General features: G+C 39.5%; 1 protein-coding gene across 4 annotated transcripts; it reads right to left on the bottom strand.

Moving 5' to 3' along the window:
* Positions 1-3147: 3147 nt before the first annotated feature.
* UBE2G1 (ubiquitin conjugating enzyme E2 G1) lies at positions 3148-26203 on the bottom strand. 4 transcript variants are annotated; one of them, XR_003399728.1, is made up of 7 exons: positions 25887-26203; positions 14630-14732; positions 11466-11563; positions 10208-10386; positions 6471-6594; positions 4453-4488; positions 3148-4331 (listed from the first exon to the last, which is right to left on the bottom strand). XR_003399728.1 is itself a non-coding variant. In XM_026861506.1 (6 exons), exons 1-5 carry the CDS (start codon positions 25912-25914, stop codon positions 6508-6510), a joined length of 495 nt encoding a protein of 164 aa, XP_026717307.1. In that variant the 5' UTR covers positions 25915-26189; the 3' UTR covers positions 3148-4331; positions 6471-6507. The 4 variants fall into 4 exon arrangements, 3 of the variants coding, with proteins under 3 accessions (XP_026717307.1, XP_026717308.1, XP_026717309.1); XM_026861506.1 differs by lacking the exon at positions 4453-4488 and having other exon boundaries at positions 25887-26189; XM_026861507.1 differs by lacking the exons at positions 4453-4488; positions 25887-26203 and adding an exon at positions 24590-24629.
* Positions 26204-27642: the final 1439 nt, after the last annotated feature.

The raw sequence follows: 27642 nt of genomic DNA on the forward strand, positions 1-27642 counted from the left end.
CGCCTTGGCTGCCCCTGGGGTCCCGCCGGGAGCCGCCGCGGCGGTAGCACAGCCCAGAAGCAGCGTGCGGTTCTCCCGCTGCCCCCGTTCCAGTCCAGCTAATGGCAGTGCCAGCGTGGGTTTTCGGCCCGATGGGGCCCTTGGGTTGCTCTACGCGCGTTGCCTTTGTTTCAAAGTCCCACTGAGTGGATCCGTGCCCTGTGCGTGAGGAGCGTGCTCGGGTCGAGACAGGCGATGAGCTGCAACAGTACCGAGATCACTTTCTCAAGCCGTGTGTACCACATAGCTGACCCTCGACTGTTCTCAGTGCTCATCTTTCCTGCCTAGATGCAACAGAGGTAACAAAACATTCTACACTGATCGAACAGTAATTCTGTGGTTTGCTTTAAAGAGCAAATTTCAAATAAACGTTTGAGCACGTTATGCACAGTATTGTTTCACAAGTGTAATTTTCTCCTGACTCCACCACAAGTGATCTTTGAAAAGTTGCTCTGCTTTACCTTAGTTCTCTGTGCCTGTTGGATAAAACAGCAAAACCAGAACTAGGCCTAGACCTAGACCTAGGGCAGCCAGATTGTAGATTCTAGACATACCATGAAACAGGATCCATCTCATTTTTCACAGCTCAATGACAAATGTGCATGACTTTGCTACACAGCTAACTTACACAAGTGCTTTATGGGTGCTATTGATCATCTTGAGTAACTGCGAGGAAAGTTATTACTGCCTGATCAGATTTAGTCTTAGTTGAATTTCTGAGTAACAACAGAGATCTGATTTCAAATTACTGCTATGTTTTGCATCTGGGGAATCAGCAATGCCATCTTCTGTTGAGGATTTGCCTGGGCAGGAAGCCGTCTTATTACAGCCTCTCTTTAAAATCCAAGCACCTTCTGGTTTGGGTTGAAATCACTTGTTTGCGTTTCTGCAGATACGCAGAAATTCTAAGACTTGAGGTGCTCCTCTGTTTGCATTGTGATGGCACCGCACCAAGAGCAGTGCACCAGATGGTACAGACGCAATAGAAGTCCACCTCCCACTGGCCTACCGAAAAAAACAAAATACACTTATAATTACTTCAGAATTAATGTTCTCCATTTATTGATTGTCTAGTTTCAATAAGCATTTTCTAGGCATCACAGCAGGAAAGAATTTTAGCATGACAGCTGAACAGCCCTTCTGATTTTTACAGAGATCTCTGATGCATAAGGGGCAGCATGGAGAAATATAAAAAAGGGATCAGGATGGACATACTATTTTGATATTTACTAAAATTCCATGCTTTTCTTTTCCTTTTCCCCCAGTGATGCAGTGTTATCTGGAAAACAGGCCACCTGGTGTTGGGGGAAAAAACAGCACAAAAACTCAGCCATAATTACAAGCCTCCAGAGAACTAGAAAAAGTGTAATCCAATATGCTGACAGCCTACATAAACTCAACTAGATACAAGATTGCGGTACGAGTGAAATGAGTAAGAATGCTGGTTTACTTGATTATTCAACTAGTATTCTACTACTATTTGTACGTACTACATCTCTTCAATGGTGTTCAAACCTTGAGGCTAAACAGAAATTTCTGGCCACATTGTAGCCATCACAGCCAGATCCCTTTCATGTGTGGGGCAAGAACAAACAAAAAGGCAACTGTGATCACAGAAAAGTTAAGTGGGCCACTTCTGTGTCTGCCAGAGGCTTTCTACAACCTAGATGTTTGACACCACACCCTCAGCTGCCTCCTTTGTGGAGCACTGGGCATTAGCCATACCTGCAGCCTGTACATCTTAACAGTATCCCACAGTAACATTCCTTCTTTTGGAATATCTGGGTCAAGAGGGATCACAAACCATCTCAGTAAGCCAAACTGAAGTGGGTTTATATCTGAATAGTTTAGAGAGAGAGGAACCGACATTGCTGTAGAATTAACAGTTCTTCCATCCCACTGAAGCAAGACTAATGTTTCCAGGCCTGCCCCTTAAAAAACAAGAAAGGAGCTCTGCTACAGAACAAATGAGAAAATAATATAAAGCTTTAAACTACTTTGTGAAGTTTACAGATGAGTCAGTTGTGAACTGTACCTGTTACTCAGGAAGAGTAACAAAACACTGCTGAACTTGCTAAAAGCAGCAAGTACCATTATCCTGGATTGCTGCCAGCTCTTTAGATACACTGTGGAAAGGGAAGGGCAGCCCCTCAGGGAAGAAGTCCATTGCTATGTTTAGGAAGAGTAGCTTCTTCCCAATGTGGGTTTTTTTTGTTGTTGGGTTTTTTTTTTGTTTTTTTTTTTTTTTAATGGAAAGAAGGGCACCATGCCACTGAAATTCTGCAAATAAAGGGTGGCCATCTGGTGGGCAAGAAACCTCCTCCCAAGCACTTTCAGACAAGCACTCAAATGGGAACTAAAATCAGCTATTGTGTCTGGGCACTGTGCACATCTGCCGGCCTACATGAGCAGCCTCTCCAATTAAAAACAAATTTAACTAAAGATTTCTCAAAATAATTAGTTACCAAATATGTAAATGTTGACATTAAGCACATATGTTTATCTGAACCACCTGTAGGAGGGATACCCTTATTTGTAAGTCATCTTATACTTACTAAACAGCTTTTTTGTCCCAGATGGCTGTCTTGCCACTAATAGCTGTCACCTCCTTCCACCCAAGCCCACCCCAGAAGAAACCTGTAATATATTTTTTAATATATGCACATTGCACAGCAACCTGAAATGAAGTCAAGCCAGCCAGCAAATTAGTACTGAAGGCTTCTTACAAGATGACTCCTTAACAGTGGAACTCTCAATTTATTAGTGGGTTACACTGCGGTAAACCTATGACAGAGCAGAGAACAACCAAGTAGCTCCAAGTTCCTCTATAAAGTTTCAGTGGTAGAAAGGTATTTCAGGTAGGCTTGGAAAACTCTTGCTACCAGATACTCTGAGATAAGTATTTGCTCACTGGAGGGCCAAAGATGGTTACAATAGGAAGAAAGGTGTGTGTTTTGTTTGCTTTTTAATCATTTCAAGATGAAATACAGTATGACAAATTCAACAAATGTTTGCGAATGTTGTTGAAGATTTTTAGGTAAGTTGTGCTCCAACTGCAGTTACCCTTCCTCTTCAGATACTCAAGACAGCCAGTTTGACACATTATTATTGGAAAAAATTATATTTTGGAAGAACTCACTACAGAAGGTGACAGAATTCCAAAAATCAAATTACATGAAAATATACATCGCAATTTTCTTTGTACATTAGGTGGGGAAAACTCTGAAGTAGAAGGCAAAGAATATGAAGGGCCACAGAAAAGAGAAAAGGAGGGAAACTATTTTTGATACCAAACCCAGAAGTTAGTCATTTGAAAGCCTACAGATGTGCATGCTTTAACTCAACCTTGAGAAAAAACAAACAAGCCTCCCCCACACACACCCCACCCCACAAACAGGCAATGAAAAAGGTAAAAAAAAAAATTCACCCATAAAAACAGCTCTTTCCTATCTTGGACTAACTTAGTCAACTGAACTTCCAAATGAAAGCGCTCAAGTCCCTTGGAAGTTAAAAATCCAGCAGGCTGCTCAAGGGTGCTCCATGGCCAGTTTTATTGCTATACCCAATTCAAAAAGTGTGTGCAATTGGGTTTAAGAAAGGGGTGGGGGAAAAAAAAGCACCTTTGAGTCAACAAAGGTCATTACAAAACAAGACACAAATAATTGGTATCAAATCCTTTCAGGGTTTAGTTATGAAAAATTTAAGTTCTGATGGGGGAAATAAAAGGGAGCACATTTCCAAAAAAAAAAAAAACAAAAAAAGAGATACTAAACTTTAATAAGCAAGAGATTTTAATTAAGCCTCAGTGGGTCAAAGGAAAATTAAAGGGGGGGGGAGGGGAAACAACTTTATCCTGGTTGGTTTTAGTTTGACATGCTTCACAAGTTGTTGTTGGTTTTTGTTTTTTTTTAACTGCTAGGAAACAATGAACAGGGAGAGAAAAACCTGCTAAAATCTTTAGAATTTACACAATTCTATTCCTAACTACAGACAGCATTATTTGGTACAATGTGTAATTGTGGATGTACATGAACAGTATATATATTATCCGGATCATGTTGTGCTATGTACACATCTTTACAATTCTTCCTGAAGGTTAAAGCAGTTCATTAGATTTCAAAATGTGTAATCATCGTGTGTTGGCACTTGTTAGGCTCTTGTCAGCATTGATAACTGGCATGTTTTATTGCAGCCCAGTTCCAGCCAGTTTGCCAACTTGTAACAACAGAAGTCCAGCAATAGGTGGGTAGAGTGCAGGAAAAAAAACAGTGCCATGTTTCTCAATTGGAGACCTACAAAGAAATCACAAGTATTAAAATAAAACCCCTCATCATCTTCAATTATTTTAAAGATGTTAAATAGTGTTTCAGGCTCAAACAAGATAATCATTACTTGTTCAAGAACTTTACATACCTCTAAACAGAAGATGCATAAATCCCAAATCATCACCTGAGAAAGACTCGAGTTAGTTCAGCATACTGTGTATCCAAGCTCAACTATCAGACTTTCAGGCTCCCGTTACTCATGTTGCTTGTCAAGTGCATAGTGTACAGACGTTTGATTATTCACACATAGGGCTAAACACTTGTAAATTTATCACTGAAACTTCCATGAATCACTTACTGTGAATGATGGATGCTGCTTCAACAGCAAAGTGCCCCACAAAATGGAACAGCAGTGCTTCATTAAGCAGTAACACCACAGCTACCAAGTCAAAGTGTGCTTGTTTGAAACCAGCTATATGGCCCCTTCTCATCCAATTCATTGCCCATCACTTACTTAGGAGGAGTCACCAGGACTTACAAAAGCTTTCGCCTTCCAAAAAAAGCAACACAGCCAATTACTTAAATATTTGTCATGAGCATTGTTTCACTATGGCCAAGTTTAACATGGCAACAGAGCAGAGGTTAGTTAAGGATACTCTGGAGTGTTACAGTTACTCCCTTTCTCTAAGACAGAAAGAGCTGTCAGCTGCATTACAATTCTTACGCTCTAGTTATAGGCAGTTGTACAAGACATTCAGTTCCTTTGCTTAGTCTTTTGATCAATATTAAGCATTTTTCATGCTTCCTCTCTACTGGAGAAAGTTCCATTCAATCACAGCATTTCTGCAGAGAAGAGATACTGCAGTACTAGTTTGTCACAGATGGAGCCTTCCCCCACCCCCAACCCCCACAATTCTTACAAAAGTATAAGAAAGGAAGTATCTCCTGTACAACCTCAGTGAAGAAAAACCCAGGAGCATTCAGTAAGCTGTTCTAGTTGTTCAGACAGTACAGCCCCTTTAAACTACATACAGTGCCATTTCTCCCTCCCCCACCCAAGTTTTGTATGCTGAAGCTAACTAGTACATATGGGGTTTGGGCTTCTCCAGCCAAATGGGTCAGAGTAGTTCATCTGCCAAACCAACCATTTACAAAAGGCAGTTCAACACTAAAGTCTATTTTGCTTTGAAAAGAATTAGTGGAAAATTATTAGCTAGTTGAGGAAATTTTCCCTTGGCATACCAAGATAAAGTGACCAAAGGCTAGGTATTTAAGGGTGACATTTTAATACAGTTTTCTACAAGAACTTACTGTAAAAAAAAAAAAAAAAGTCCCATTAAAACTAGGATGGGGTTATTCAAATTAGAGTAAGCATCTTGAGTCAGAAACTCATTTTTAACAGGGTGGCATGAAGTACAAATATCATGTCACCTACTCTTAGGTTAAAACTTCTCCATGCTCTTCAGTTTCCAAACAGAATACAGCTGTTATTCTGAGGCTATTCCTAAGTCACCTTCAGTAAGTAAGTTTTTTGAGCTGCTGAAGAGAATACCACCTTTCTTGATATTATTGATGGGCAATATCTCAATTTGATCCTTTCTGATATGCTAACAGACTTTCTATTAAAATTCCCATAGATACCCCTGAAGCAATCCTTCATGAATGGTTCCTGACAAACTCACTGAAGTCTTATTTAAAGCCTACATGCAACATGCCACCAACATCTGCAAGATAAACACATATATATGTATGTATGAACTTGAGATAGCAAGACAGGATGCTTTTAAGATTCAAACAAGCGTTCTTCACAATAATGAACAGAAAGAATGATTACTCTTCCCTTCTATTATAGCTCTAGTAACCCCTAAGCACTATTAACAAAGCAGGATGAATATCAAAAGAGAATTTCAACTCCTGAACAGCAAAAATGCAAGAGTACTAGTGAAGTTCCCCAGTCATGGCAGAAAGGGCTGTTACTGCTCTTGAAAATTCTTTTAGTCTTTAGTATCACATACAGCCAAAGGACTCCACTAAGATCATGCAGCTGAGAAGAAAGATTTAGGGTTTTTGCTTCTGAGGAGAAAAAAAAAAATAAAAAAATCCAGCAACACTTAGGCAGGAAATCCTCAACTCAGGTAACTGACTTGTCTTTAGAAGGATACTTACCCTGAAAAAAGTGAAGCTACTAGCTGCTGAATAAGTGTCACTCAAAAGCAGTTTCTTGGCTTTTTCTTACACAGCGGGCAACTTTTCTTTTAAATTCTCCATTTCTGTCTTCTCTCCATTCTTTCTGTAATTGAATAGACAGCTTTCAGATGTCAGTCCTATAACAATGTACAAGTTCTAGGAAGACTCTTGGTGTTTATGTTTTCAGACATTAGCCATCTAGTCAACACCTAAAATTGCTTCTAATCACTGAGCTAGTCACTGAAAACCTGTGACTTTCAGGACTTTTGAAAGCTTGCTCTGAGTTTCTATGCAAGCTGCTCACAAGACAGTGAGGACACAGCCCTTCCCCTTGGATTTTAGGCACTGTCCAAGAATAACCTGGTGGCTACCAATATTTCACAATGTCTAGCCTGACATCTATTTACTTCAGCCTGCAAAGTTGCAGCAAACTCAAACTGTAGACCAAAACTACTGTTACGGGTTAGAGAAAATGTCTTTAACTGCAATGATGAAAAAATGTACACAGCTACTATGGAGCCAGCACTTATTCTGAGATTTTTTTAGGACAGTTTCAACTCAATCTAGCCAGGACACTCTAGGATAGAAATACAGAAGTAATGGTATTCAGAAGAGACACAGCAGTGTCCTCAGGAAAAAAACACCTCCTAGTTAGATACGGCTGCAAGATATTGGCTCCATGAGAAAGACCTTAACAGAATACTCAGCACACCTATGGGGACAGTCTCTGTGACAGGTATGTGATTTCAGAAGTGCATAGATGAAGAACAAAGATAAAGATGAACAGGAAGATAGGCAAGAGTTAAGTCCAAACTTGGAGGTGTGCACACTGTGGTATCACAAAAGCCCACAGGAAAAAGTGCAGCCAGTTTTGTTTTCTGTGCCAGCCTCGTGATGAGGTCAGATGAAAACACAGGAGCATCACGTGATCTGACCAAGGTTGACGTGTTGGGTACTGCCTTACACTTAGGCAAGAAGTGGTGGGAAAATATGAAGAATGCCTTGTTTTATGAAATAAATTCTACAGTTCTTCGGTTTTGATATAAGCAATATATTCTTACTGCAGGGGTGAGGAAGCAACCTAGCACACACCACCTTCTCACCCTCTGCTTGGACTGAAGTTTGTAGCACACAAGTGAGAAAAAGTTAGGATAACTGGCATATCCTAACATTCACCACCTCCAAGCTCACCTAGCCAGTTACCATGCTGGAGAGCCCAGCATGTCTTATCTTTCCACTGAAAGCACAAATATGGCTACTAATTTGTTCTTTTCCAGCAATTAACACAGCAAGCATTTGGTTCCTTGGATTGGGATATAGGACATCTTATATAAAATGGCTTAAGCAAGTGTTCAGAATTGAATATCAAGCAAAGTTTCCAATTTGACAGCAATTTCTCCAAAACTCTCATCTAGGGTCATTAACTGTTCCATTTGTTTCTCACAATATCTGTTCAGGCTCCTGCCCCTCATTTTAATCCCAGTCCAAGAGATAGTACTCCAATATTTTTCCAGGATGCAGGTATATGTCCTGCTCATATAACGCTGTGACCTGCCTGTAACACCTTATTCTCTAGACTCAGTTAAAACTAGAAATTAATGAAAGCAGACAAATAATATTTTAGTAACTGCCAAATACTGTTGCTGCAGTAAACTTGTACTTAGTAAACTAAGGAGAAGACACACTGATAGCAGCTCAGAATAAAGCACATGAGCTGCTGATTCTTCATTACCCTGATGAGTATGTTCTGGTTAATATGAATAGGATGCAATCTACAACCCAGCAGGAGATGCAAAGCTGCTCAAGCAGCACATTAAGTTTAAAAGTTACTTGGAACATCTAATACCACAGTCAGAAAAATAGTTCCTAGCATACCAGGTGATGCCTCAGTACTGCCTTCACAGTCAGATTTGGATTTAAGTTTTTGTTCTTTCAAGCTGGGCTAGAAAATGTTATATTTCCTTAAGACATTTTCAAACTTTACCCTAAGGTTTAGGTAAACAAATTCATAGTTTTCTAACATCTCTCTCTGAGGAAAAGAGAAGGGAAAAATAAAAATCAGTCCTGAAGTAGCTGGCAGAGAGTGGGGCACAATCCAGAAAGATTAAAAAGTTTGTGATGTTAGGAAGGTGACAAGCATAGCTAAAAGTATAAGCTTTCCCCAGTGTTAGGTCAGCTACATTCAACATACATGAGTTTGTAAACTGAGGAATTCTAATTGTACTTTTAGCATTTCATTAATAACTTGCTCCTTCTAGTGCTCTCAGGTTTGCCAGCAGAAAATGTCCATGTGTCCTGGGTATCTGATTCCACCAGTAACATGACAAAAAAATGGGGGGTCCAACACTCAAAAGAATGTTGAAGGAGGGAATTCTTCACAACTTTTTGTGTGTGTTTGTTTTAATTCCTGTTAAGTTTATTCCACATGAGACTATTCCCATGGTAATTTTTTCAGCAGAGCTCAACCACCTTTGGAAACATTAGCAGCACAGTAGATCAAAGGCTTCAGGAAACTGAAGCCCCACCCACTTTGGGAAAGTATAGTTAGCTTGACAGAGCTGGGCCACATTCCTCTAGAAAACTTTGCATCTTTTGATTGCCATCTCCCTTTTCCTCACTCCCCCAGTTAAAAGACCTAGAACTTCTCTTTTGTGAGAGGACAGCACATATTAGTCACTGCGGAACTGCAATTCAAGAGTAATTCAAAGTAAAGTATGTTGGCGTATCTCAGATGAATGGGGCCTGAAGTCTGTTCCCCTACTCACCCAAGAACTGAGAATTTTTTCCCTCCCCACCACAAATAGTTATTAATCTAACTGCTATTCTGCTATAAATGCTGCTCTTCTACAGAGCTGATAGCTGTGTTTATACACCCACGCAGAACAGGCCATGCTCCAGAAACACTATGCTGCATGAAACATTTTCATCTCACTTATGACAGAACCCTTACTGCAGATTCACCCTGGTCTTCAACTATAAGCCAGATCATTCTTCCCCATTCCTTAGCCATTCCAATCTGGGACAAGTTCCAGAGCTGAAGGTCAGATGCCCAGCGAAGCCTTCAAGTATGTGCTCAAAATACAGACCTACACAGTCAAACCTTCTGCTTTAATCCATGACTCAGGAAAGCTGCTGCAGAGAGGTGCATGCAGAAAGTCTCACCATAATTATACTGAGGGACCCCACAATTTCTCCTTCCATTCAAATCAATAAATCTGTTAACGGGTTATGTAATTTCCAAAACAAAAAATTTGGTTCATTATACTAACATACTAGGAACTAAAGGTTCCAGAATATGTTAACTTCCGCAGATGAACTTAATGGCAGTTGTGAACACTATATGCACATAGCCACAGAAGATTTTACAGCCACCTTCCTTGAATTTTGCAAGACTAAAGGAGCTGAAGTTTATCCATTAAGTATCTCTGTGCACAAGTTATTTACTATAAATAAATGCGTTATTGCATAGCAGAAATTAAACCACTGCCTATGAAATCTGACAGCACCTTTGCAATCTGTAAGAAATTTCCCAGGGCTAACTAGTAATTCTGTTTCACAACATGACTGCTTTTCCCAACAAAAAGATAGTCTTAGCCTGCGATATAAAAAGTTCTTCCACAAGTTACTGTACTGTTTGTCAAACTAGAAGCAAACTCCATTGCAGGTTTAGGTTTCTACACTGAAAACAATTGGCAGACCAAGAAAAAAAATCTTACCGCTGCATCAACATTAGCAGGAGAATCACCATTGGGATCTGCCAGCATAGAAATAACACTAATCATTATAGTTTCCACTGTGTGAATGGGAAGCCAGCGTTCCTCAGGTTTTTCATAGCCATATTTGTCTTCTCCAGGCTCATGAAGAATTGAAATGCAGACATCGCCATTCTTGTCAACTACAAAATAGAACAAGGCATATTTCAGTAATGAACAACATGCTGGCATTTCTTCAGGATAGTTATGGAACTGTTAATCTTCACTCCAGCTAGTCTGAAAACACGCTAGTGAAGACACTTTTTTTATAAAGTAATTAACTATTACAGAACACAATCTTTAATAAATGGGGCTTAGTGTAAGTCTGTTATTATGGCTGGACTTTTGGCAGAGAGGGCACATGGGGACGAAGAAATTCTAACATCACGCTGCAACTTTCAAGACTATTTAGATAGGCTTCCACTAAAGCTTTTTCTGTTAAGTTCAGCAAACTAGAGAGTGACTTTTTTTCTACAGCAACAGCATCAGCTGGATGTTACTGCAATATATTGGAATATGATTTAAGCTGCTGGAATTAGAAACTGCCTGACAAGTACTCTGATATTTCCAGAGCTGAAACCAACACAGCATCAAAATATTCCCTCTGTCCCTTATGATGGGAGCACTCTGCTGGTCTCCTCCCAGCTTTCAACATCCACAACTTCAGTAACGTCTTCAGAAACTGAAAAGCAGTAAAAACCTTCCTCCATTTTACTTTAACTTCTCATCTATATCCTTCAGTCCATAAGTAAATGAAACACTATGAGGAGTTTTCTCTGGAGAGACTAAAAGATGCTGTTATTTCCTTCCATGCTTCACCAGAGAATAAACTTGGGCCTTCTGTACTGAACTACCAAGTTATTAATACTAAGATGAAACATGTAACAAAAGGCAGCTATAGAAGTCAAGTTTCAACTCAGACCAGAATTTCACACTTCGGAAAACAGAAAAAGAGAAAGAGGAAAAAAAAAAAAACCCAAAACCTGAACAGTTACCAAGAATAGTTACCAGCTACTTTCAGTAGCTTCTGAAAATACTTTAGGAGCAGTCTCTCAGAGCAGCACTATTAAAAACTCTGCCACGGTTATTACTTCTTTATGAAGTGAGGATGGCAAAGTAAATGCAGAGCTTCATATTTCTAACATGAACAGAAATGTAATTTGTCTTCATTGCATTTTAGTTCTTAATTGCAAAAAGAAATTGAAACTTTGACATTTCTTACCATTTGGATGCCAGATTTCTGTGATGAATTTCATTTTTGGCGGCCTCAGTGGATAGTCTTTTGGAAAAGTAAGATGAGCCTTGAAAACACCACCTTCACTGGGGAATCAAAAATATCTTAGTAGAGTTTCTTGTAAGCTTAAGATGAAGATTGGAACTTACTGATATATCAAAAGCTCTAAGTTTACCCCTCACACAGCTCAACATGCTGTTGGTAATTAACAGTACCAACATTTCCATATGCAATGCAAAGAGTTTTTAGATTGAGAAGATCCTTTCACAAGATAACTGCCAGTTCCCCAACACTATGTCTTTTTTAGAATTAGGATGATGTTCCAGAGGGGAAAAACCACACATACAAAATCAAAAAACTGCCAAGGAATTCACCATCTGAAATTACAACTTACATTCTTCCTCACAGTACATTTATTAACAGCAAAAAAAAAAATATTGCCAATAACTCCCCTTCTCAATTACAGCCCAGCAGATACCTGTTTATTTTATTCCTTTAGACACCTTACTTTTAATGTCTCGGTATCACTCTGCAGCAGTGAGCCTCAGTAAAAAATTACAGAAAGCTTTATAGTTGTGTCTACAGCATTACTTTGTAAAAAGACTTCCAATACTACCTTTTGAACACTGAACTAAAGGGACTCAGACATGACAGTGAAGAGTTCTGCATTACAGTTACCCACTGAACTGGAAAACAGTAATAAACAAGAGACATCCAGTTTTTATGTGGAGTTACAGGCCCATATTTAATTAAGATAAGAGTTTGTTGGTGCGTTGTGTTTTTTAATAGCTAGGTTTCAATACCCAGGAATAGTCCCTTTTGAAAAATGTGAAGGCCTATACTTAATGGAAAGCCTTACAGATGGAATACTTTGCTAATAAAAGTACTGTAATGTTTGCCCTGCTACTGTCATTCCTTGTAACTGAAGTTTGTGACAAAATTTGAAATTACAGAGGCAGACATTTCAAAAACTGGAATATAACCTCCAAAGAAGGTGGCATGAGATGTGCACTATGACAAGCTACTCCTCAGTAGTCACACAGACAAAAGAGTTGGTGTAAAGACAAAGCTGTGCAGTGCAATTTTTTTTTTCCTGTATTTGTAAAGGAGTAGGAACCAGTATCCAAAACCCACAGGGTACTAACAACTTTTACAACCACTTACCAAATATGTGCAATTTTAGCAAGTGTCTCAAAAAAAAAAAAAAAAAACACACAAAAAAACAAAAACCACAACCCAAACCCAAACCAAAAACCCAGACCCAAAAAGCACTAGATCTAAGTGATTTAGCTCTTAAAATAAACCAGCTGAAGGAATCTGAACCCACAGCATTCATTTTCCACAAGTTTTAGAAAAGGCAGGCAGTTTCCAAGGAATCCTTGATCCTGGGAAAGGTAAGAATTCCAGAAACACCAGCTATTTTAACATCCATACTAGTCAAGACAAAGAAGAGTTAAATTACATTTGTTGATAACCCCAAACCAGTTAAGTTCTTTCTTTCAAAGTGAGAAAGTTCTTCCTTCCCTTTTTAAAGAAGTAGATCCAAAATCTATTAGGCTGTCCAGCATCTCCGGTTGCTCCTCATCAACTACATATAAATACAGCTCTTTTAATTGGATACACATTAGAAACCAGTTAATGAAATATAGTTGTCAATTAAGAGAGATCAGTGCCATTTTTAGCAATATTCCTGGGAAAGGGGTCTCTATCAGTATAGTCATGCACTGAGTCTAAAGTCTTTTTAGGTAAACTCAGAATAAATAAAGTGGGACCCAAAATGAAACTAAAGTTTGAAAATTTTAAACTGCCTGGTTGAACTATTATGTTCTACTGCTGTCATAAAACAGACCAGGGAGGAAGGATTCAGTATACTACTACCCTGAAAAGCAGCAACTAGGGCCTGGAACAGAAGAGAGCTTATCTAAAAAGCCTCAAAAAGAGCTTGTTGAAGTGGAAAAAAAAAATGCTATTGCAATTTTTAGCATCTAAGAAGAGGTTCAATTAGAAATATTATTTCTTTACTGACAGCATTTATAAAATGGCCATGAGAATATAACAGACCCACTACAAGACTGCTCAGAAGAGGTCAACAGAAGTTGGAGAATTCATCTTATGCAAGACTTGAAAACCACAATGTAGTGAGCTTGAGGAGAAGCAAAGCAATTCTATTACTATGCTTAAGTACTTATTCAGAAGTCTGCAGACAGAGGTATACAACTTCATGTTGGAACTAAAATTGACCTCAAGTAAACGTCACTAGGTTTTTTTGTATTAGTAATTTACCACTGGAACAGCTTAATGAAGGAGAACAGAGTTCATCTTCAAGAGCTACATTTTAAACTGACCTCTTCTGGGCATAGAACCTTTTCCTAAGAGCTACAGTAGATGATCATCTATAACCTCTATGAGAAAGAGAAACTGTTCTCTCAATTAGCCAGAGCTCTTTTTTTTTGTTAAAAAAACCCAAACCAAAACCATCACACTGCATGTGCCAGAGTGTTTCGTATATAGCAGTGCATAAAGACAGCGAACTTGACATCCAAAAAAATAAGTTACTGTATGAATTGCATAGTTGTGTGTTCAAATGTCAATTTAAAGAACCCATTCCTTAAGATAAAGGTATAAGCTTTTTGAAGCCCACTGTGCAAGGTTTGCCAACAATTCCCATTTGATCAACACTGAAGTACTCTAGGTCACACCATCTCAAACTGACAGAACTTGAGGCTAATTCTATGGTCTGCTGCAGTTTCTCCAGCTGCATCCCTCTTGAATATTTTCCTACAGTCACAAGCATGGAGTTATAATGGTTTAAAACTGTACGATCAGCTAAACTAGAGCCACAGCAATAACAGCAAATAGTGGATTATACCTGCCTTACTTAAATGCGTAAAAAACGAGAAGCTGCCTCTAAGTATAGCCTATTCTTTCTCATTTCTACACAAGTATAAAGGGAGTAGTGTTGCATTTTCTCAGGGGAGAAAAGCAGTTTAGAATTTCTACATAGCAAATTCAGCTATTTACAGGTATTTTACTAGCAACAGAATAGCATCACCTAATTTAGTATGAAAATTTAGGTTAACTTCTCACTTAGACCAAACTAGAACTAGTAAATCCGAGTTCACTTAAGTTTCTGTATAAGTATCAGTACTTACTATAGTGTATCTGGAGGACCAATAATAAGGACTTCCCATCGATAAAGATCATTGTCATCTATTAAGCCCGCTGAAAAGCCTTCCACTGGATTTTTGTTGAGCTCTGTGTAGGAAAAAGAATTTAAGAGTGACTTTAGGTGTCTATGATATGCATTCGCTGTTTCGCTCATGCCTCTATAGTGACCAAAAAACCCCATGACTTTCTGTGATTTGGCGCCTACCGATGGACTTACAGTCTGGGTGAGTATCCTCAACTCCCTTCCACACCCAACAGCACACTGTCAGAGCACAGACCCACAGTCGGACTCTGTATCTACGTACCTCATGAGCAGAAGGGCCAAAATAACTCAGAACTGTGGGACGTGGTGTCCTGAACTAGATACCAAAAGTGTGTGTGCAAGTCTGAAAACAGATTTTTCTACTAACAAAAAAGCCATACTGCTTATAAGAATCCTGAGAAGCCAGATTAAACTAGTCTATCTTTAAACTCTAGAAAATGTTAACAGAAGAACAAAGTCACACTATGTTTTTATTTAAAAGTAACATCCTACTTCCCTTAAATAATTTTTTTCAGAATATGAAAGTGTTTGAGACCTGTGCCCACTGCATTCTGGAGATAATGATTTACTACATTCTGAACTACTAGAAGAAAGCATAGAAGATAAGCTGTTATGCTGTTTAGGTTTTGGGATTTGTTTTTTCTTTTGTTTCAATTTTATCCACTAGTGATGAGCAACAGAGGTTTTTCTAAGTTTACAGGCCACTTCGTACAGTTACTGCCAGATAGAAGCTTATCTGGCAATAGCTATGCATAGATCAGACCTAGATGTACACTCTGCTGACTTTTTGTTTTCAGCCTGCTCCAGGAAAAAGCATACGATTTGGAAATAAACACCTCAAATGAGTTCTGCCTAAAACTCAACTTGGGCTTGGGGGGAAGGGAAAGAACATTTCTTAACCAATAGCTTTGGGTCAAAAACTAATTTAAATGCTATACTGATGCCAAATCAAAATTCTTGATCCAGCATTTCCAACAGCACATACAAAGTCCCAGTGGATCTTGGGAATTCAAGATAGGGGAAGGAGAGAAAAAGTTGTTCCTTCAACTGGTCAGTAATTTCTAGATTAAATTTGTTTGTTTTACAATTACTATTTTTATTTTATATCCTGTCAGACATCATACAGCCCTCACTATTATATTCCATAGCACAGTTAGTCTACACATTCCTGCTCTGCAAACCCAATAGCTGTATTTTGTATTGATTTCTAGGTATTACATACTTAAAATCAGTGGTCCTTACAAAGCCCTCAGGTACATGCAAACGAACTTCAAGCGAGAACCTCATACCTTTATGTAGAAAAGGCTACCATTAAGTCCAAACTGATTTGCCCATAAACTTGCAGTCACTGTTTCAAAGTCAAGCTCTTAACTATTTAAAGCATGGTTAGAAAAACGCAGGAACAACCAATTCGAGCCCTATACAGATGAGTCTAAATCCACACAGGGTAAAAAAAGTGCTCAGCTCACATGAAGGACAAAGGTCATGAAGAAGTAGATAGCAGGAATATCGACTTTGTTTGGCCATTGGTAGTTCTGAGTCAGATTTATCCACAGAAATGACTCAATGCTAAAATCGCAAGAAATGTATTGGGGAAAGGCTCTTGGAAGCTGCTCAGCAGGGGTCAACAGATCAGCTTAACTACTCACTCTTCAAGTTGCAGGACAAAGACTTAGGTAAGGAAACCAAAAACTACAGCATGTTCACACCTCCACTAAGCAGAAGACACTCTGGCATCTATGAAACTTTGTGGAAACAGCTGCATGAGCCTGAGTTCTACTTAATTTTAGGGGAAAAGGGCAAACAGACTAGCTAAGTGTCTCACACGAAGACTTTACCAGTCCCTTACTACCTCCCTACTACAGACATTTGTCCAGCATCAGGTATTAAAAAGTTCCACCACATTAGCAGTTGAATATAGCCTGCTTTTTCATGAAGGATTTTATTAGAAAAAAAAAAAAGGTCTACTGCTTGTGCAAAAAAGCCACCTCTGTTCAGGACATTTAAGTCATCCTTTTGGATATTATATTAATACTGTAATACAGAAGAATACCCAGCACAACAACTACAGAAAACAACAGAAAGAGTACAAATATTAGAGTATCTCACCTTAAGACTTTCAAACTTCAATTTAAGCGTCCAGAACACAAGTTCCCTCATTTCTGCCTTTCCACAGGGAGAAAAGGGTTTATGTTGAATTCTGTGAAACTGCTATAACTCAAGCTGCTCCTATTTAGCTTCCTTATTGTTTGCTAGTTACCACTTCTCAATGATAAGATTGTAAACAAGCCTCCCAGAAGCTAAGACTCTGGAAAATTCAGCATGCTTCTCTCTATCTAAATATGCCACACTGTTTTCAAGTCAAACATACATATTTTCTTCTCTATTTCCCGATTCGTGCCATTTTCATTTCTTTTTACATCTGTCTCAGCCTCTAAGTAACTTTTTTTATCCTTAAGTCCTCTGAAACATTTTTCATGTGCTTGTTCCCATTGAAAGCCAGCTCTTACACTCTGACTCATACCCAAGACCCTGCAGCACTATATTGCCCGAGATCTTGTGAGAAGGAATAAGATTGCTGGGTGCCAATGCTCATAATGCAGAAAATCTGTAAACTGTATGAAAGGGACAGCCATTGACAAAAATCTTCAACTACAGCAGTTATGGAAATCTGCTTAGTGGATGTTGCCTATAAAGCAAATTATGACGTTACATCTTTTACAGGAGGTGACATCAGTCTCATTTTCCTTCCACAGCAGCAATACAGAAGCATAGCTCAAATAGCTACTGCTTGCACAAATATTTTGAGGTAAAAATAACAAACATGAGCTTAGACACCTTCTCCAGTAGAGGTATGTAGAATTACCATAAGCAAGTTAAAATGAGCTTTTTCCATCCAAATTGTTTGTGCTAAACTGAACATCAACTAATGGCTGGTTGGCAGACAGAAAAGGAAATCTCAGGAAAGTTTTGCACTGGGACATGAAAAACATCATCCTTGGCTGTTTTACCATGGATAAGGTAAGAGCTGCTACTTGTTAAAACCTGCAAACACTGAACCCTAGGATTTGCTTGGTTTTCGTTTTTTCCGGGATATAGCCAATGCTGCATATAAGTTAACTAGTAGTACCACCTATCTCTTCATCAGCTGAGACTCACAGAGTAGTGAAATCCATGCACCAAAATCCCAAGTGAATAGCTATGCCACCATGGCAAGAAAGGAACACACACTCACTCTGCTCAGTCACAGAAGTCTGCTGCTAGGCAGAGGGACTGCTGCCCACCAACCCGAGCCTCTGGTGACACTGACACTGCCCTCAAGAAAATGAGACACCTGTTCTCTGCATCTGTCATTTCCTACCAGCTACTGTAGTTAACTACTTGCAGCCTGAACAGGAATTTTCCTAGACAAACACACAGATGATGAATATGCTTCCTAAAGCATTAGGATTCAATTCCCTCCTCCAGGCAGGGAGAGGGGGAACAAGTTCTTGGTGCAGGTCCTCTAGAAAGCTCCATTCAAGAACTAGCCTACAAGTCCCAGAAGAGAAGTCAGACACCTATAAAGAACTGAATACCTCCACATTATTTTTTCAACACTTAAGTTTTTCTTTGCAATTTTTTCTTTAGCTAAAGATATGCTGTACTTTTTAAACATAAATGAGTACTTAACACATTTCCATCATGTCCATGCCTAAGTAAGTGCAATTTACTTGCTACTACTATGTACTACACTCTATGGCTTAGTATTTCTGCCAGTATTTTCAGCATTTCTGATAGTTTAATATAATATGAAATTTTTCTTTAAAAAAAAATAAAAATTCTTCCATTCAGTCTAGAAGCAGTTTCAGGTAGAGTCCTTTGCAGTTCCAGCAGCAGCTGACAGCCAAAGCAGCACAAACCTGGGCAGCTGCCAAGCAGCAACATACTGGGAACAGAATCCTGTGGCTGCTTATAAATTAGACATTCAATTCCTTTAATCCTAGTCCTGAACCAATACCTGATTTGGGAGGTGGGGAAGACTAAAGGCCCATAATCCAACTGAGTTAAGTCCAGAACGGACTTTAATGTCCAATGCCTACCCTCCCACATGATCTACCAGCACAACACACCACTCCTTTAGCGGTTTAGCTCTTACTAAAGCAGACCTAAGTTACCATTGCCTTAAACTTAAACCAACACAGTACCATAAACTGTGCTTCCAGTTCCAGTGTTTAGCTTACACCAAACTACTGATGTTCCCACACTCACTAAAACTGCCTTTATATAAGCCAAGAGACTTTCACCAATCCAAAAGCAAAACAGCGTCAACAAAAATGACTAAGCAAAAGAGCCCCGTGGCTGCATGTAGCAGCTATGTACGGCATCTAAACTTTTCATCTTGACGATTCACCCAGCCAGCCACTGCATATGGACACTTGGGAGTATTTTAAGCTACATTACAGTACAAAGCTTTCAAAAATATAAGCTTCTACATTATTTTTAAGAGCAGCCTCTTTAAGTTACACAGTGGTTGACTTCTGTGCAGCCAGTGGACTGAGTCCAGCACAGAGACCAGACAGCAAAGTCCTAGTTAAGGCTTCTGGAGGAATCATCTAGCTGGCTTACACACAGTTCCCAGCACAAGCAAGCTGTATCACAACTTTGCATTTGCTATACACTAGGCTTGTTTTTTTCTTGGCTGCTTTTTGTGAGTCTCAGTGCCAGTCCAGGAGCTTCTAACAACTGTACAGACCAAAAATTCTCATTCTCGACTCCTCCATACCCCAAGTTGTGACTTCCATACAGTTATATTAAACAAGGACAATTACAATTTCCAAGACTTTCCTTTCTGCCTGCATACCCAGCTGTAAGTCTCTGGTTCTAGATTAGGGATGAGATAATGATAAAGTAACATGACCTCTTTGCACAGATGTATTCCCAGAGCTCTCCATATTATCTACTTCCATCACGTCCTGTCTTGCTCCACAAGCTCATTCAAAAAGTTCGGACAAAACATAGCACAAGATACACACACACTCCTGGTAGCCACTTTGGCAGTGACAAATAAGACAGCAGTTAAGACAGAACAGTTTTAGTCTCAGAAAGACATTGTATTTATTTTGGAGTGAGACTGAAGCAGTAAAGACAAACCTGTCTTAAGAAAAAATTCTACCAACCAGTTCAGTAGCAGCTTTAGATTTGACTCTTAACTTTAGTCTGGCAATTAATTTCCAGCATTCCCTGTGTCACCCCCTGTTGATAAGGGCAGCGTTACAGGCTTCTACAAATCTAGTTCTCCTCTCAGTTCAGAAAATTTGTAGGGAGAGTTGTATAATTAGCACTAACAGGCAAGTTGCCCACAGAAAACGCAGTGCTACACAGCTTTGTGCACTGCTGCACCAACATGTTTTGCTTGCCATCTCCTCAGCTACACGTGTAGAGCCTTCAAAGGATTTGCACAGCAAAGCAGGTTTTGGAAGGATGGAGGACAAGGTTGGGGGGGATTCTTGTCTAATTTTTTATTTTTTTTTTTTCTTAACTCCTGATCAGCTTTCTAGCCAGGGCCACAGCTCAGCTCTGCAAACAAGAGGACAGCAGCACAAGCTCAAAGTGAAGAATTAAGGTTCTTGGCAGTAACTTTAGAACATACGTTCAAAATAATATCAGTCATGTAATTTTGGTAGAAAATTAAATAAACTGTTTCCTGAATAGCCCTCTGGCTAGATTACTTGAACCACACTGTGCATCTCATCACACCAGAATCAAGCACAGTTACATCACCCAGGTTAAAATGGAGGTTGAACAGGTCTACTAAAAAAACAAGTACTTTCCCAATAAGGTCTTAGTTTTGGGGGGAAGTGGTATGAGGAGGGAAAGAACAAGGATAGATAAAAGGATTGGAAGAACCCTGATTCTGAAGTCCACATCTGAAAGGAAGCAAGTATCTCACCAGGACATATTCAGTGGTTTGCCCATAAAGAGTCAACTGCAGCACAGGGCCACATTCATCTATAACACTCAGTATAACAGAAATGCCACCTTCATTTTGTCCTCAGTGTCTGATGCATGTTTCCACTCAAGAGTCAAACAAGTATTCGATGGGTACATGCATCTGCCTGTATTTGAGACTGTCACCCTCAGCAGCGTTCAACAGAGATCTTATCAGGGTAAGCAGTTCCTGAGACTCCACGATTATCTCATCCCAAAGCAGATGTCAAAAACAGGTCAGATGAATCACATTCTACATGTACTTACTTCTCTCACCTACAAAGAAGCATAGTTTCAAATGTCTACAACTGCTTGAATCTAGAAAGAAAAGCATCATCCTAGGTGCCAGTCATATTAATGTAGTTGAGTTTAACATGGACAGCAGGAAAAGTTAATTAACAGCTGTTTGCAAATTACCAACAGACTGAAGCTACAAAAAAATTCCATCCAAGTATCTTCTGAGTAGTCACACACACATCAGTCATGAAACAGCACTGTTGAAACAGAGCTATGTACAGGAATAGAACACGATTCTAAGAAATCCACCAGAAAGTCTGTATCACAAGACTATGCCATAGTGAGATGTTAACATCTGAGGAGTTAGTTCATCAGATGCTTTCCTCATCATATGCATAAGTTGTTGTGTAAGTCAAGGACACTTTCCCAGCTTGTTTTCTCTCTTGCTTATAATATGAATAACAGGTTTGCATATCCTAATTTGAGCCACATTGTTATTCAGAATTGTTTTAAGATATTTCTCTAAGTGACTCCTGACAGCATCATCTTTTAGATCAGCACCAAGCGCAAGCCAGCTGAAAAAACAGCCAGGTTGACCTAGGTGTTGTGATGATGTATGGAAATAGGTTTCCCTTAACTAACGATTTACATACAGAAAGACCGTATGTGAAAGCCTTTACAAAGGCTTTCTATCAAAAAGCCTTTACTATTTCTCTAAACCTGTATAGGCCCTGCTAACATCCATGCCCAGGAGACCAGTTATTTTTACAGAATCCTATTTCAACTGGATTGCTATACTTAGTGTTCTTACAAGGTCTGGATATCTGATCTCTGTTCCAGCCTTGGACCTGAGTAGGAAGAAGCAAATATGAACATTTACACTTGCACGGTGGCCTAGAGCTCAGACCTACTAGATTGCATAAGTGAAAGATCTTGCCAAGATACCTCTACTGCCCAATATCCACATACCACTGAAAACTGAAGCAGAGAACAGGTGCAACATTGTGCCAGCAGAGGCCTGCATGCAAAGTGTTACCCAGATTCTGTTCCCAGAGGTTGGGACAAAAAGCACAGTGCAAGTTTCAAGAGTCACATGCCCTCTTCCTCACTCAAGTCACCTGCTCTTTTTTCTCCAGGCATCTAACTCCACATACTCATTTCAATATTTGGTTAGTTAATACTTTCAGAACAGCAGCCACCTTTCAGTTCAGTTCCATTTCATTAGAACCCAGTTGCTATGTTGGAAACAAAATGCTGTATTTTAGATCAAAACAGAAGTTAAATTAAACACATCAGAGGAAGGAAATTCAGCAGAATGCCTATTTGAGGTAAACAAGTTTTACCTACAAAGTTAGCTTATTTTCAAACTGTTTAGCATAGGGCTCTGTAGGAACTAAAAACTAAAAACTGCAAAAGGGACCAAGTAATCCTATCTTAATTGAATAGGCACATACTGTTTCAAGACGTTCTTGCATTATCAAAAAAATCACTAAGAACTACAGAAGAGCCAAGGCAGAATCAGTTATAATTACAATGTGGGTTTATTTGAAGACTATTCACTTAGTCTAGCCTAGATTAGTTCCTCTTAAACCAAACAAGTAAGGGATTTATAGCAAATCAACAAATTCTTACAGTTTACAGTTCTGCAACAGATAACTCTTTAATACTGAAGTTGGAATCACTATCAATCACACAAGGCAAGCCATTTTAGTGAGATTTGGGTGATTTAGCATCTCCTAATAAAGATCTTATAAATAAAGCAGGAATTCTTATAATGAAAGTGTTTTTTCAATAGGTATTAACTTTGCTCCTTATTTCACAGGACCTCCAACGGTGTTCTCCCATTCCCCTACTCTCCAATAGAACAGAATTAAATCACTTTACACTCAGATCCAGATATGTCCATATTTTGGTTTAACTTACAAAGCCTTGTTTGGGGGGAGCAGAGGAGGAAAGAATTCATGATTTATGGTAAACTTGGTTCCTTCCCTGAAACATTAGTAAGCTGACCTACCCAGAGCCAACTGGCTGTTGGTAGCCACCCCATCAAGGGGTAAGCTTATGAAGCAGGTTGTTACTGCTTCATCTTGTTCAAGCAACTGATTGAGTCATCAAGCCCCTCTATTCTGAGGTTTACCCAAACCTCACTTCCCGAAACTGCCAGCATCCCTGAATCTTTGCCCTTGCAACTGCTGCCATAAATACTCTTTTTCTTTGAAGAGGCAGAGTTCAGCTCATTTCTGCAAGAGAAACATTTGAAAAGCTAACATATGCAGATAGTAAAGTTCGCCACAAGTCACATCCATTATGTCATTTGCAGTGCAGCAGAAATCCAGCTGCTTGTACTGCTCATCTAGTCACTAGAACAAGGCATGTGTTTTAGCAATGACATTATCTATATAGTCAGCAAGACAGGAGCTAACTTTAATGATTCTGTCAACACATCCTCACAAGAAACAGGATTATTTTATCTGCTGTAATGGTGCCCCACACTGCAGGAACATTAAGGTGAGTGGTACACACATGCTCTATCTATAAGCACCCCAAAAAGCATCAGAGCAACAAAGATTGATAGTTATCTAAAAACATGAATGACTTCTTTTAAAAAATATGCAGGAGGGTTATAGCATTTTAAGTGATGACTGAAGTTAAGTCTGACCCATGCAGGACCTTGGAGTCCTAACTATTCAGGATAATACAGAATATCACTGATCATACAAACAGACCTCTCCAAGAAAGCTAACAGGCAGACTAGCATCAACTTAATACTTCAGATCAGTGCCACTCAAATGATTAGCTTGTAGACAAACCTACTGTAAGCCAATAGCCAGTACTCAACTGTAAACAAAGGCTTCTTATACTACCAGCCACTCCAGAGATACGCCATCTCAGCTTCAATCTATAGTGATCTTAATTCTGTAATTCCCTCAGAATTCACTACTCAAATATTTTAAAAGTAAATCCTATGTAATTGCCAGACATTTAACTAGCTCAACATTACACTGCAAGATTTTTCCACACAAGGAAGTAAAAATTGTTGAGCTGTCACAGTATTTAACACAGTTTTCCAACTTGTTAATTTTTAATGAGACATTTTTTTGCTTTGAAATAGGAGCTGTATACACTTTAAATTGAAATAATGCCATGTTTCTCATGTTTGAGATAAGTATTAGTGTGGGGTTTTCTGTATCCTAAGTTGGAGAATATTTACAACACAGTACAACTCTGGACAACAAAGGCACGGTTATTCCCCTGCTTTCAGTGATCCATGTTTATGCTAAAGAGGACTCGCACTTCTGGTTCCACTGTGCACTACCAATTTAACTGCATCCTCCCTACATGATTTTGCTGGTTGAACTAGACAAGTCTGCCTACTCTAACAAGTCTTTGTGTCAGCAAGGATTTGGCAGAAAGATGAAATAAAAAGCATTCAGAGAAATGCCTCAGTCTGCAAAACCCTTGGGCTTGACCGCTCTGGAGACTGGAAGAGAAGATTTACACTCTCAGTTGTCTCCTGCTTCTTTCTAAAGAGCATAAAGTTTTGAGGCTGAGAACACAGTTAATCTTCTCTTCACCTCCCTTGGGGGGGGTAAACTCTGCTAATCTAGTGAGATACCAATCTACATACTTGCTGTTGACTTTTTTCCTGGAAGTTCAGAGGCACTTCATTCTTTTAGTTTTTCCTGCACCTTACCCATAGGAAGAAACAGACAGGTCATGGCTTCTATTTCACATTATTACCAATTCACAACAAAGTACCTTTCTCCTTAAAAAAAAAAAAAAAAAAAAAAAAAAAAAAAAAAAGACATCTATAAGAACAAATATGTTTATTGAATTTTAAGTATTTCCAGTATCTGCTAGACCTCACAATTAAGTTGATTTGAGAAGGAACTGTCATTTAGCTTTACAGATATCCATAGACAAGAACCTCCCTTCCACTCTAACTAGCTAGCTAGCACTCTAACTGGCTTTGGTAGTCAGAAATCCCCACGCTCAACACCTTCTTTAAACACTTTAAAAAAAAAAAAACAAAACAAAACTACCCAAAGTTCTGACTATCTTGATTTGAAATGTTCTTGTGCCTAAATAGGGGCAACCACATGTCAATATTAAAAGATCTACTTGTCAACATAGAAACAGCTACTATACTAATTCCCTGGTGATAGAGCTCAAAATTTCATCAGCAAAGCACTGTGAAGCTACTTAGTATCTGGAGAGGGGAAAAAAAAAACAACCAACCAACCCACATCTAACTTGAAGTTACATTTTGTGACTGTCACTAAAGATCCCTTCTCTTAGAGCATTATAAGCATTCAGAACATGCCACTTAAGTTGACAAGCATGTTGTAGTTATGGTGCTGTGGTACTAGTTACCTGCTCAAGTTACAATACAAGCCAGCTTGCTCCAGAAAAAATGGAAATCTGTCTTCATACACTTCTGGGAGCAACCTAGAATTGTCAAGTTTTGTGTATTTTTAAGAAGACCCTTGGTTTTAAGCCTCACCAACAAACAAGAAGACTCACCAGCTGACCTTCACTTTAACAGACTTCAAGAATTAAAGCAACTCAGTGCTACATGCCATAGACACCCATTCTCCTCATAATGCCTTTGTTAAGAACCAAAGCATATGGGAGACAAAACAGGTAACTGTTCTGAGAACTACTGTTTTACACTCCTTTCTCCTCCTATCATTGTTTCTTCCTTGTCACTGAAAAAAGCTATCCAGGGTCTCACCCATTAAGAGAATTTTCATATTCCTCAACTGCTCCACCATTATATGGGGCTTCAGATTCTCCCTTCAACCTCCCTCTGCTTCTGGATGTCTTGCTCCAAGTCTAACAGCTCTGTCCTCAGATCTCTTATGCTTGAACAATGCTAATTTGACGAGTGATCCAGAGCAATTTAAACTAGTTTAGATCACATAACTCATATCCACTGCCTGTTCACTGTCCTCCAAAACCCAACCACTAAGTACAACCCAATGACTCACCACACTCGATATAATGCAAAAGCTGCATGTAGCAGAAGGACTGAAGTATCAGCCCCACCAGGGTAAAGAATATCACAATGCTGATTTTTGGTTTGAGGTAGAACAAGTAGTGTGGGTGTAAACAAAGGGACACATTGGAGCAGCTGAGACTTGGAAGAAGACAGTCAGCAGTAGGGAAGGAAGATCAGACATCATGAAGCTCTCAGTCTCTGCATTGCGACTTCAAGTAGCCTGCCATCAGAAAAAGCAGTGTCAGAGTCTAGTTTCAGCTCAATTCAGAAGTTCTTAGGTTATCACATATGGAAGAAATTATTTTCTTTCTCGGGTCAGTTACTCCAGATGCAACTTTTGAAGAGTTCAAGACTCTTGTCATACACCCTTAAGTATACACACTCACAGTCATTTTTAACATGTTTGTTTTGTTTTGTTTTGTTTTTTTTAAATACATGTAAAAGGATACCAGAGTCACCAGTACTACTTAAAACACAAAAAACCCACAAAAGACTTGCAGGTTGCATGCAAACGGTTGCAGTAATTGAGTCAGTAAAGTTGAATCAGTATCAGTAATGGGGCAACTGGAAAAGCTTACCAGTTTTTACCATTACACATGAAGCCTTCAGAAGAGGGAGCACAAAGGTAAACAGAAATTAACCCCCAAGTCTGACAGTCTGCAAGTCTACTTACATATCCAAGCAGCTTGTGCTTACAGAAGGTCTTAAGACCTCACAAGACATGGAAAAAAACTACACAACAGAAGCTGACTGGTAATGCTTATTTCCAAGAAGCTTCAACTAAATGTCAAACTTTCTTTCATGAAGCATAATTAAATCAGTTAAAAGAGAAATTCCAGACAGCTGAAGAACTGTATTAGGTTACCAGATGCTCATTTTTATCAAGTTTGAGAGTAACTATTCTACACTACTGCTTCCCTAGAGGGATCATTTATAGGAAGGAGAAGCTTCGCATCAAATCCAGTCTGGAGCTCCTGTAGTAAGCCTTACACCTAGTCTTATTAGCATATCCGGACACGCAGACACCTCACTGAATGTCAGTAACTTCAGTAGTTACTAAGGCATTAAGAGGTGCATGCTTATGTTCAGGAGTGCAGCTGTAGTACATGCGATTTTTATTTTTTTTTTAAAGAGTGTCACCTTAAAGGGGTAGAAAATCCTGTGCTGATGGTTAACTACATTGAAGTTTCTCAAACTTATGATCAACTAAAACCAGAAGATAGTGCTGGAGATGCAACAAATGCATCGCCCTAGCTTGCTATACCTGGTTACGCAACTTCACCTCCTTACTGCTAACGACGTTGTTTTCCACCCTCACGCTTTCAAAGACATCTCTGAAGTCTCAGGCCAAAATCCTCCTCCAAGAATTCCTGCACCGCTCAGTGACCCCGTACCTTTCTACGGCTCCTCGGCAAACTTCAGCCAGCGCTGTATTTGCCCGAGTTTAGGTACACCCAGCACACATCTCCTTATCTGGGTATGAAGCAATTTTTTACGTAAGGGGTGAAAAAGGCAATCCGAGTGGCCCAAGGTGCGGGGCAGACCCGTGCGTTCTCTCGAGGGGATGGCGGCCGCAGAGAGGCCGGAGGCGGAGGGCGCGGGGTACACGTGCGAAGGGGGAGGGCGCGGCGGCAGCCTCCCGGCCGCCGGCTCGTTTCTCTTTAAATCTGGCAGCGAGCGACACATGGAGCTGCATTGTGCGCCCCGCCGCCCGGGCGGCCCCGCGCATGCGCGCTGCGGCCGGG

The sequence above is a fragment of the Athene cunicularia genome (assembly GCF_003259725.1).
Source record: "Athene cunicularia isolate RWA chromosome 19 unlocalized genomic scaffold, athCun1 chr19_part1, whole genome shotgun sequence".
Lineage (NCBI taxonomy): Eukaryota > Metazoa > Chordata > Aves > Strigiformes > Strigidae > Athene > Athene cunicularia.